We start from the raw sequence: 12,359 nt of genomic DNA, 5'->3' as shown, positions 1-12,359 counted from the left end.
TAATGATCTTTCAAATTGTGCATTTATATGTATAACATCCTGCTTTGTTTAAAGTCGAGATGAAATGAAAAATGTCATATTGTGCATCTATTTAACAATATATGCAAAAAAGAAATGTCTTCGTATTTTTATATCAAAATCCAATCATCTTTTCTTCCTGTAAAACAAAATATGATGTGTGCTTATGTAAGTTAGCACCAACCAATTTCAACCAATAATTTCATGACATCCATCCATCATTCAATCTGCAACGTTTGGCATCAAGGGAGGCGTGTGTAGAGCCGTAGCTCCGTATTGCGCAGCATTCTAAGCCCGCCCACTTTTCAGCGGCCCAATCAAATGCAAAGGATTTTATTTAAATCCCTCTTGTAACTTTACACCGCTCAAATATTTAGTTTCACTGGGGAATACGTCACAGTACAGAAGCTGGAGACAGTCTTACTTCTGTTTCACTGTGACTTTAAAGGTGCTAAATGCAAGATTGGGAGCATTTCTATTGCTTCCGCATGGCTCTCAACATGACGACAGCTGAGCCGGTAGGTAATGGTTCTAACAGCGCTAACAGTGAAACACAGGGGAAAAACACAGGGGGGAACTGGAGGTTGGTGCTACGCTTCTGCAACGGTGTCATCGGTCGGGATGGTGTTATCAGCAGTAACCGCCGTATGAGAGCAGTACAGGACAGTGAGCTAGCCAGTGGGGCACGCTCATATGCACAAACATGCACTAAAGGACGTTCGGCCGGCCCGGCTATGTCAACAAAGCACGGAGAAGCTCAGATTACAACACACACAGATGGAGAGCGACTCAAGTCAGCGTGAGGCAGCCAATGAGGGTGCAAACCTGTTTGGTCACTATAAGTCTGGCACATGCGTCAGCTGCCACTGGTGGCTGTGTGGATTCAAACAGAAGAGGAAACACAGCCAACATCAGGAGAGAACTTAATTAAAATTCACAATTAACATGAAGAACAAATGGACTACCAGGTACTTTGACTCTACAATTCAATTATTGCTTCTTACTGGCAACAGACTCAGTGAAGGTCAAGGCTGTGCCATAATTATGGAGCACTATGCGCCATAACAGCACTGAGGACTATTGAGAGACAAAAGGGCTCTCTTTAAAAGGTTAACTATGCCATCTGTAGTAGTGTTTAATAAGCACGATAAAGAAGGCAGCGTTTGTCTAATTAAGGGACTGTAAAACGTCATGTGGCACTGATGGAGATAATTACTGTGGAGTGCTGGATCTCTCTGAGCTAACAGTATAGGAAACAATAGTCCTAGTGATCCAATCATCATGATACTCTGTCCTACCGATGCTCTCATGTGTTAAGAAATACCTTTCTTAAGATGATAATGTTCCGAGTGTTTTTCAGTACTGAATATTCACAGTGTAGTATAAGTCTGCCCATGTTTGTGAGCCAGTGTATCATACATTATTTTTTAACCATGCTAGTGGCGTGGCTCTAGGAGTAATGACAGTGATGACCTTCACGATTTGTGTTTTTGGTACTAATTAACAGGCATACTAACAAGCTAAACTAAAATAGCAACCCGATATCACAACGTAACATCAGTACACGTCACTAACGTCACTACAAAACACACGACAAACATCACTAACGTAACTTCCAAACATAACACCGGTCTTGAGGTTGAAACTCCTGTGTTTGTTGGACCCATCCACCTCCCCTCTCACCCACAATTAGCGGTCTTTCTCTCCTTTTATTCTACATCATTACATTGCAGTCAGTACAGACTACATGGCGTGAAATGACACGCCTAAAGAAAGAAGGATGTTCTTATTCTACGCTTTTGCCTTGTGCACTATCGTGTCATTCACACGCCTTTTCGTGCGACCGGGCTGAACATAGTGAACATTTATATCTGCTAAACATCAGCAATGTTAATGTCGTTATTGTGAGCATGTTAACACACTGACTTTAGCTTGGACTCAGAGCTGTGTCTCAGTACAGCCTCACAAAGCTGCTAGCATGGCTGTAGACTCAGAGTCTTATTTATGTCTTCACTATGTCTAATATATAGACATAGAGCAGATCAGAGCTAATAAAACTCAAGGTGTTTTTATGGCTGGATGTCTTTTTTTTATGTCTCTCCATACCTCTCACTGTGACTCTGTGTAAAATCATGCAAATACAAAAATAAAATGTGCCTTTGATTGATGCCAATGTCCTTGGCTCTGATGTTAATTTGCAGTTCTCTACACTGGAAGGCACTCAATAAAAATAGCACCAGTGTGCAATGCTGTTTAACTGACAACTTGGAAGTCCCACATAAAAGACTTTCCAACATGAAAATGTGAAAAAAATGGATAATGGCAAAAATCCAAGACCTGAATCACCTGTTACTCAGGCAAAAAAAAAACGTCACCTTTAAGCCACATCCATTGGTAGCAGTTCCACACACTCCTGGGAAAGAGACAGGCGACAACAAAACCTTTCGGCTTTGCTAGAAAGGGTAATTGGAAGGGAATTAAATGAAGCATCAGATGACACAGGATAAAAGGATTTGTGGGTGAAGTCGGGTCGGGGGGTGAAGGTGAGAGCAAGAACTGGATGTGCATTTACAAGATAATTATAAGACTCAAAGTAATCCAGTCATATCTGAGGATTTCATGGTCCAGCCTCAAAGGACAATGACTAAAGATTAAACTGTGATCACTCCGTCTCACTTTTCCACATGCACACACGCTTCAGACGTATACATGGAGTACTGAAATTTGATCAACCATTCTCAGGCGAGGAAATGACCTCCGACAGATCAATATCATGGACCTTATTGCTAAAAAACCCACTCAATTACCCGTGGAGTGTGGACTGAGAAAAAGGACTCCACCTTCAGACGTCGGTGGAAACTCGCTCCATAATTCATCGCCACCTATCAAATCTGGGATCACTGAAGACCACAGTGAATGGGGGCAGATGTAATGACTTAGTACAGAACAACAACTGGCTATGAGTTGAGTTATGACTGGTCTGGACGAGGCGTTAATGGTAAAGATTTCCACAGTTTAAAAATTCATGAAGAAATGGAAAAGCTATGAATGGCGCGGGGGGAGGAAGAGGAGGAGGGGGGTAAACAGTGTGATCAATGCTCGCTCTTTAGCGGGCTAAATTTAGCCCTGCCTTACACTCCTCCGTCCCACAAGCCTGGCTTATCAGTATCATTCATCAAAATCTGTGACGGGTCGGACATCGCAGCTGCAGTAAAGACGGCCTCTCTGGCTGCTCAAGAGGCATGAAATCACCTGGCGAGGGTGGGGATAACGCAGATGAATAAACTCTGAGTGGGAATATTAATCTTAGGCAAACGTCTTTCCTTAGAGAAGGAGAGAGCAAAAAGCCTCTGCTGCTGACTCATTCTCTGACCCCCTCCTCACCGCTTCATCACACATCCACCCTCTTCCCTCAGCTCCATTTGCTTTTGTTTTTTTTAATGTTCCCATCTGATGCAGCCTGGTAATGTGCTTTCATGTTCCAGTAAACACTTACTGGGTATACAATATTCTTCATCCCTGCCACAGAAGTGGGACGAGGGTAAACCTTGGAGACCTTTTTTTTATGATAACATTCCTCCCGCTGTAGTTTGTATGGTCATAACTTTGGAAAGGGGGTCATCAACAAGATTCAAAACATAGTGGATATCAGCGATCAGCTGTTTTATACTCCCACACAAAGGTTACCTGCGATGGGCCAAGTCTTGAGCGTCTAAAAACGGCTACTTTGAGCAGAGGAGGAAATAACAGGGATGAATCAGACCTGGGATAATTTTGAATGTCATTAAAGATTCAGTAGGCAACAATGTTTTGGCTTCATTGGGCAAAAGTGTTCTGAGAGAAAACTAGACTTCTGCAACTCCTCATGGCTCTGTTGTCAGGCTTTCAAAAATCTAGCCCGTGACGGAAGACTTTGACCAATCACAGGTAATTTCAGAGAGAGAGAGAGCGTTCCTATTGGCTGTGCTCCGGCTGGTGGGCGGTGCTTGGCGTTTCCTCAAGAGATCTCAACATAGCTGCCGGGTCACAAACTTTCTCATTTTACAGCTAAACAGTGCACTATATTCTGAAAACATTTGAGGAGAGAAATAGGCATTACAGTAACAGAATATTGATTCATATTTGATCAGCGCTGCCTAATTTTGTCCGTTTGGTCGGAGTTCGCGAGTGATTGACTCGTGGCTCTCATAGACGGAAGCTGGACGGCAGACTCCAGATCAGCTCTGACTGGTTGTTTTCCTCCGGTCTCTGAAATCCTGCAGATCCCATTAAGAGCACCGAGAGCACCAAGAGGACACCGGAGGACACCGGAGGACATAGAGGCACATGATTTTTTTTCAGATTACCTGTCTCATGCACTACTGTCAGGATATGGAAATTCATTTTTTTTAAATCATATTTGCTCCAATTCTACCTACTGCTGCTTTAAAGGTACGGCGGCATCTAGCAGTGAGGTGGCAGATTGCAACCTCTCCTGTGTGCCAAGCGTGTAGAAGAAATACGGTGGCTGACATGAAAGCGCAAACGGCCCAATCTAGAGGGTGAAAATATGACTTGACGCTGTGAACACTGGACACGAACAATCAGCTGATTGTAAAGTATGAACGTAATCATTTTAAGCCAAACCATGATGTGTTTCCCTAAACATAACTAAGGGGTTTTGTTGCCTAAACTTAAGCATCATGGTTTGACACGCTGGGCTACCCAGTGCGTTAGAAAGAGACGCCAAGCGGTTCTGACAAAGCGTCGGTATGTGACGAGTTGGGATGAGAACGTGTTGTTCATCCTAAAGATCCAACAGTGATCTGCTGAAACGATTTCAGATAATCATTTCTTATCATACAGCAGTGAGAAACCCCCTGACAGTGAAACAGTAAGTGTTTGCTGGAAAAACAACTTATCTGAGTGACTGATGCTTTTCTATCCGCAGAGTGTGTGTTCAGCCCAGCAGAAATACTGCAGACACTGAATGAAAATCACTGTACACAAACACTGTTGTTTAGATAGGATGGCCCTCCTCCACCTCTCCTCTGCTGCCTTTCTCTCCTCGCTGGAGGCAAGTGAGTGCTCCTAATCAGCAATCATTTGAAAGGTCATGAATGAGCCGACTGTGGGAGAGGCTGCGGGCTGTAAGCGAACAGTTTGTCTCAGTCAACTGGTGCACTGAGCTGGCACTTTCTGAGCTGTAGTTTAACTAAATTGGATCGAGACCTTCACCGCGCCTTTTTTTTCCTCATGACTTTGTTATGACCGTTTTTGAAGCTTTTATTATAGATACAAGTGGTGGGACCGTTATTCTGATTCTCTCTTCACACCAGGTCTTCATGTGTTAATTATTGTCAAAGGCTTTTTTCACACGTTGACATGTAAAACACAGGTGTAAATGATTAAATTAATGATGGCTGAATTCCATTTAGCTGCTTCAGTTTCAGGGTCCTGGTATTGTGCATGCTGTGTCACTGTCACACTGTCACGACTTAATGGCACACTCGAATAAAACAGAGCCATCTTGTTCTTAGCATTTCTTACAATGACAAGTCAAAACGTTCGCTTTGACAATGACTTACACGCTCTCAATTTATCCTCATAAAACGGTTCGTCTGCTAGCTTACGAAAAGTTATTCCATATTTTTTGTGCATATGTCCAGCATCAATTTCCACTCCAGTCTTTTCAAAATAAAACTTCTGTCTTCACAGGAAACAACTTGGTCAGGTTTAGGCAACAAAACCACTTAGTTATGATTAGGAAAACATTGACTTGGTCAGGTTTAGGCAACAAAACTTCGTAGTTAGGACTAGGAAAAGAAATTACGCCACACTGGAAATGCCGTAACTTATGTACGTGACAAAAAATACTTAGTTAAGTTCAGGAAAAGAATGTGGTTTGGGTTAAAATAACACCGAAAGTGGTGTAAATTATATACGGAAGTTCCGTGACAAATAAATCAACGTTTTCTTCTGGTTTCACACGGGACGCAAACATCGGTCTCCGGGGTGTTTTTTTTTACCCACCCATCCACTACGACCTCTTCCCTACGCGGCGTTTGGCACTCATTATACTTTCAGACAAACATCAGTAAAACCCTTGTATGTCCTGAGAGTGCCGATCTTCTCATCTAACTCTTCAGCTGCAGTGTTTGTTTGTTTGATCAAACTAAAACCTTGAAACAACTCTCCCACTTTGTTGACACAGCGTCAAAGTGCTCTAAACTTGCGTAAACAATATGCCTACATAACCGTGTGCAGAATGATCTCAGAGCCAGTCTGTGTGCAGAGAGATGCTGGGACAGATGGCTCAGGCCAGATTTAATCAGGCGTCCTACTGTCTACAGCCACAACGTTGTCTCCTTCAGTACAGAGACAACAGTGTCCATCTGATCTCAACAACCACACAGCATCTGCTGAGGCATTCTGGTCTGTGTGTCATTATGTGTGGGTCTCTATGTATATGTTTATGCAGTGTGTCCTCATATTCGTCTTGTGTTGTTTATGCATGAGCGTGCAGAGTCATACAGTATGTACAGTACGTCCGTATTTATGCATACAAGTGCATATGTTCCTCCCTGCTCTCTTAGCCTTGCTGTATCACCAGCTGGGCTCAACATGCAGATTACCACAGAGACATTAAAATCAGTAATCAATGACAGAGAGAGGGACAGTGGAGTGAAAGAGTGACAGGATAACAGGAAAGGATATGGAACAAGAGAAAGGGAGCTGAAAGTGTAATAACAAGAGCAGGATGAACAAAACGTTGGTGTTTCAGAACAGCACTACAATGAGGTTAATGAACTTACTACACTATATCACAAAAGAACAAAAGGGTCTTGTCCCCTGCTCATCCCCAAACACAGCACCCCATTCATCCCCTACACACATCTAATGACCCTCAGTCCTGCTTGTCATTATTCCTGCTCTTCCATGTGGCAACCCTGTCCTGCTGCTCAGCATATAGTACAAGTACAGATCAGTATTTGTACAGATATACATGTTCTCCGGCAGCCCGTTCTCATTCCCAGGGCGTCAAATACCAATGCTTTGTCATGGCCGTCAGCATTCGATACCGTCTCATACAGGTGCTAAAGGGTGCCTTGTGAGTCGGTATCACAAGCCGACGGCTGTGATGAAGCGTCGGTATTTGATGCCCTGGGAATGAGAACGGGCTTTAAAGTCTAGACTTGTTTCCATACATTTCTGTGCCAGTCAGTGAGACAGTTTGCCCATCCTGGTCTTCCTCCATTGGACCAGATGCTGATCTCCAGCCTTCACAATCTCACTCTGGTGAGCATTGTTTCACTCAAACAGGTGAGAGAGGATTGCAAATGGGGGCACTTCACTGGTCTCCTGTGGAAAGGTTGCCAATTCTGATTTTTGCCCTGAAAGACACCGCATCACAGCTTTTTTACACACAAATCAAACTTGGCGCATCTAATCCGCTGCTTCAGTTTTAAAACAGTTTCCTTGACCTGGTGGCAAACTGAGAGGTGTGATGTTGGAACAACACTCACAACGGAGCTTTTCTCGCCTCCCACCATTGGCTTAAAAAGTCACTCCTTTTCATCCCTCTGCTGAAAATTTATATTTTTTCTCCTTCATAGAAGAAAATATTTTGAAGAAATTCAATCTCTCCAGCCATCCTGCTCTGATCCTTTTGTTTGACACTCTAACCCAGCTATACTGCTAAATATCCAAGGAGCTAACCCTTCCATTAGATCTACCCGTTTCATTAAAACTGACGGGTGGATGATAGACATGAAAGAAAGTGCGGGAAGGTTGGCGATGCAGGAAGGACATAAGAAGCTGAGAGCAAAGAAGATAAAGCCGGATCTCGGCGAGGGCAGCGTGGCTGGAAGGCAGAGGTCCATTAGCATTGTTCTGCTTAATGGTGAGGTCATTCATGCGCAGAGAGGACCAGATAGAGGCTGAGAAAGAGACAGAGAGATAATCATTGCTGATTTACACCTGCTGTTAGAAGCCCGATCTTCCCTCTGATTAGTCTACTTCAGACGTAACCCCCTGAGCACTGATTACATGCTGACACCTGCACACCAAGCAACAACTACAACCCTGCTTACCATACGTGCATGAAGAGCTCTTGATTTGAGGCTGTCTCGTGTTTCCGACAAGGGAAAGCGAGAACACTGCCCTCAACACTGGTAGCTGACAGCTCCTAGAACACCAAGCTGAGGTGTCAGACCATATGGGATCACTGCTGAGTACAACTGTCTTTCTGTTTCAGCTTTGAAGCTAAACTGTGTAGATTGCTATGAATATGCTCAGAGATAGTGTGCCAGTCGCTTGACTCAGGATTCTAAGCTGCATATACAAGAAGAGTGCTGACTCCAGTCTAGCTGGTGGTATTAAATTAAATACAGCTCATGTTTATGTTGTCTTTTGTTGCTTATATTGTGAAAGATGAGAACGGAAAGAGTGGATCTGGTACGCGCTGCCTTTGTCAAGGTTGAAAGGAGTAAAGGTATGGTCACACATTAGCAAATGCAGGAAAGTGACCATTGCCTGCCATGGCGATATTCAAACTGAAAGTTCACCAAAGTTGAACATCACGCGAATGCAAAGATGCGAAAATGCGAATTTGCTCCACAACCGGAAGCAAATGTTTTTTCGCCCCTTCGCTCACATAGAATGAAAATCAACGGGTGGCGAATGTTAATTTACTGCATGTGTGACAGTGCCTTAACACAATTTGCTGTCTTGGTTTGGACTACAGAGCCTCCGTGTTTTTGTTTTTTGTTGATTGGTTGATGCCTTTATTCGTGGTGCGAAAGCTCAGAAAACTTTCCTCGTTCGAACCTCGTTTTTGCTGCGTAATATTCGCTTTCTGTGTAAAAGTACTGACAAAAACAATCGTTCACAAAACATATATTGACGTGCAAATTAATCACACGGAAAAAACACGCTACCGGTGTGTAAAGACCTTAAACATAAGGGTTTAAATGTTTTAAGACTGCTGCAGTGGAGGCTGGGGGATAGGTACTTGAGTATCTCAGACATTTATCATAAGCAGTGAGATTAACAGACTGATTAACAGACTGATTAACAGACTGACCGACCGACATCCAGTGCACTTAAGTGAATTGGATGGTAATATCGGTCTCCCAGTCTGTCCAACAATTGCTGGATGGCTTGCGATGAAATCTGGTACACACGTTCATGTTTCTCTTAGGATGAATCGTTATAATGTTGGTGATCCCTTGGATTTTCAAATATTATCAGGACAAAAGTTAAATTTGTCCAATATTTTGGTTTATGACCAAATAAATGGTAAATGAAACTGCATTTATATAGTGACTTTCTAGTTTACCGACCACTCAAAGTGCTTTACACTACATGTCAGCATTCACCCATTCATACACTGATAGCAGAGGCTGCCATGCGAGGTGCAAACCTGCCCATCAGGATCTAATCTAAATACTCACTCACACACCGATGGCACAGCCTTCGGACAATTTGCGGTTCAGTATCTTGCCCAAGGACATGCGGATTAGAGGAGACGGGGATCGAACCACCGATCTTCTGATTAGTGGACGACCTGCTCTACCTCCTGAGGCAGCCTCAGTTGTGCTTTGTGTTAAGTGCTAATTAACAAACATTGTGAACATGGCTAACATTATAACCGCTAAACATCAGCATATTTGCATCGTCATTTTGAGCATGTTAACATTTATTAGCATTTGTTAGCGGAGCAGCAGCTTCAGTCCTCAGTCTGTCTACACAGCATGCATTCAGGCACAGGATTGAATGTAGGTCATCCATGTTTTGGCAGCCCTTTGAGCCCTAAACATTGTAGGTTGTTCCTCTTCATTCACTGTTGTTATCATCATTACTCACTATTATATTTTGAATAGCTGAGGAAATCGGACATGTGGGCTGTGTTTCAGAGGTCTGTAACCAGGTTACAAAAGAATGAAGAAGAAGAGAAGATGAGAAAAGATAAAATGAAGTCTAATGTAATTTTTTTTTCTACCAGTACTTTGTGGCAAATCACATTTACTGGCCATATCTTGAAAAATGTAACTGTTTAGGGCCAGTCACCTAAAAGAATATACCCTGTATTATAAATATCAGGATTCATGATGTGTTAGTACAGACAGATTTTCTTCTTCGCCATCATTTATGAAGACGGATTTTCTTTAAAGTTATTGCAGATACACTACCAATGATTACAGCCACAATACTGTGTCCGCACACATAAAGCCCACTGCAAATTAACCACAGTCAAGCACCTGTGTATCCAAGATGGTCTTCTCCAAGAGGACATATTGACCTACAATTATCTTCTGCCCTACTTCAGTCTGTCCCGGATGATTCAGCCAGAATCGTCTCTGAAGCAGGTGTTTCTGAGCCCTTCATCATTTATCCACCTGTCCTTCTCAGCGCTCCCCTGAAGGTTGATCTGCACGTGTGCGTGATGCTGCTGTTCATCGCTATTTTTTGCATGTATTATAGTCTTTTTCTGGGTTTTCCCATCTGACTGCTGGCCCACATGAATAACACAAAAAAGCTGGGGAAAAAAATGAACATTGCCATTTCCCCAGAAAGTGAAAACAAATCACCTACAGCAGCACAACCCACAGGACATTATTTCAACCACAGCTCCTGCCAATGTTGAGTCCCCAACAACAAAACAACCCTTCCTGCTCCTACACCTTCCCTTTAATATTACATAAAACACACAACGTTCTCTCTCTCTCTCTTTACACCATCTGTCCCATTTGTTTTTCCGACTGACTCCGAGGTTGTGGCACCTGTTAGACAGTACGGGCCGTGCTGCTGCTGCTGATGATGAGGTGTTTCTCTGTGCTCTCTCAGCAGCATGGCATCCATTAGTGCTTTATGACCAGCTCTCTGCCTCAGCAGTCCCAGTGCATGCACAAGTGTTTGCCTTTTCATTTTCCTCTCTCTCTCTCTCTAACCTGAGTCCCCTCGGGACAGCCGCTCGGGATCTGATGATGAATTGCTACAATTAAGTGTCTTAATCACCCCGAGACTGGAGACAGATGTTAGTGGGGTGGAGCAACAAACTGTGCCCCCATGTGGTGGGGAAGGAAATGCTTTAGTGATGCAAGGGATGGCTATTTTTATCATGATGAGTTTTAGACAATTTAAACTTTGTCTTACAGTAATGATCCCTATTGAAAGAGAGTGTAGCAGAAAGGAAAGCAACAAAAATAGAAAAAGCAGAATAAGTAGCATTTCGCATACATTTGCGTTACTCAACTGAAAAGTTTTACCGCCAGAAAATGTGAATGTGGATCCCAGAATTATTAGTCTTTGTATCATAACAGCTAGATATCAATCAAACACGATTCAGTGATGTTCAATAGGTAATGTTTGGAGAAGTTCTACAACTCAGATGGTTACGGTTGAATAAAAAGGCAGCACTATGTATCAGAAAAGCACAAACTCATAACAACATTTGTTACATGACAGGGTCAGATAACGATTATATGTTCATGTGTAATATAAATTTATCTCTATCAAAACCATTTTATACAAAAAAACAACACTTTTTAGCTGCGGTGATAATATAGTGTTTGATATACATCTACAACATGAAATAAACAAAAAGAAAGTAGTTCTTACAGCTCAGTGAAGGTCCGCAGCACAGTGAACAGCGATGACAGCATCTCAGTCGGATTCTCCGCCTACACTCCTGAGTTATCAGTCCAGGTCTTTCACCTGAAACACACACACAGATAGCTGAATGGATAAAAGAGCTTATACAAATACACACATACATGCACACACTATATCAGTGTCAGCGGGTAGGAACAGATGGCTGTCGTTCTTTGAGGCCGTCGCTGTCCAGCAGTTTTCCTCCGCATCATCTGGCAGGTTTTTGGAGATGTAAGCAATTTAGAGCGCAGCAGTGTGTCTTCACCTCTCCCACACACACACTGTACAGACACACACACACACACACACACACACACAAGAAAGTAAAGCATGAACAAACACACACAGCTATTAGAAAGGAATGCACAGATGTGACATATCTCGGGTTATAACAAATACAGATCCTGTTTGTTGTGTTTGATACGAATTCAGACAAAATGCAAAACAGTTCACTTCTGTTAAGTTCACACTATGATTCACACGGACAAGAAGGATACTGAATATGAACAAGAACAAAACTGCATAATGTGAATTTGTGGCTTCTTGTTGTTTGCAAGCCAGCTGACAAGTCTTAGATATCAAATGTTGTTTCCATCTGCAACATTTGGTTCCTTCACACAGACTGATGCAAAAGATGTACAAGTTTAGTTGATGTAGAGTTGTTGCTTCTCACCACATTGGCACAATTTGACCACAGTTTTCACACT

The 12,359-nt window shown here is 42.8% G+C and overlaps 1 protein-coding gene across 2 annotated transcripts in view; it reads right to left on the bottom strand.

Moving 5' to 3' along the window:
* Window positions 1-11,726, bottom strand: part of LOC119491759 (SPHK1 interactor, AKAP domain containing) — a 61,882-nt gene extending 50,156 nt beyond the window's left edge. For both annotated transcript variants that reach the window (XM_037775968.1, XM_037775970.1), the window contains exon 1: window positions 11,620-11,726. In XM_037775968.1, the coding sequence (XP_037631896.1) occupies window positions 11,620-11,663 (44 nt within the window). In that variant the 5' untranslated portion in view covers window positions 11,664-11,726. The remainder of the gene's footprint in view (window positions 1-11,619) is intronic.
* Window positions 11,727-12,359: the final 633 nt, after the last annotated feature.

Source organism: Sebastes umbrosus, chromosome 7 (assembly GCF_015220745.1).
Source record: "Sebastes umbrosus isolate fSebUmb1 chromosome 7, fSebUmb1.pri, whole genome shotgun sequence".
Lineage (NCBI taxonomy): Eukaryota > Metazoa > Chordata > Actinopteri > Perciformes > Sebastidae > Sebastes > Sebastes umbrosus.
Note: the sequence above shows the minus strand (reverse complement) of the source record. Positions and strands in the feature narration are given on the sequence as shown.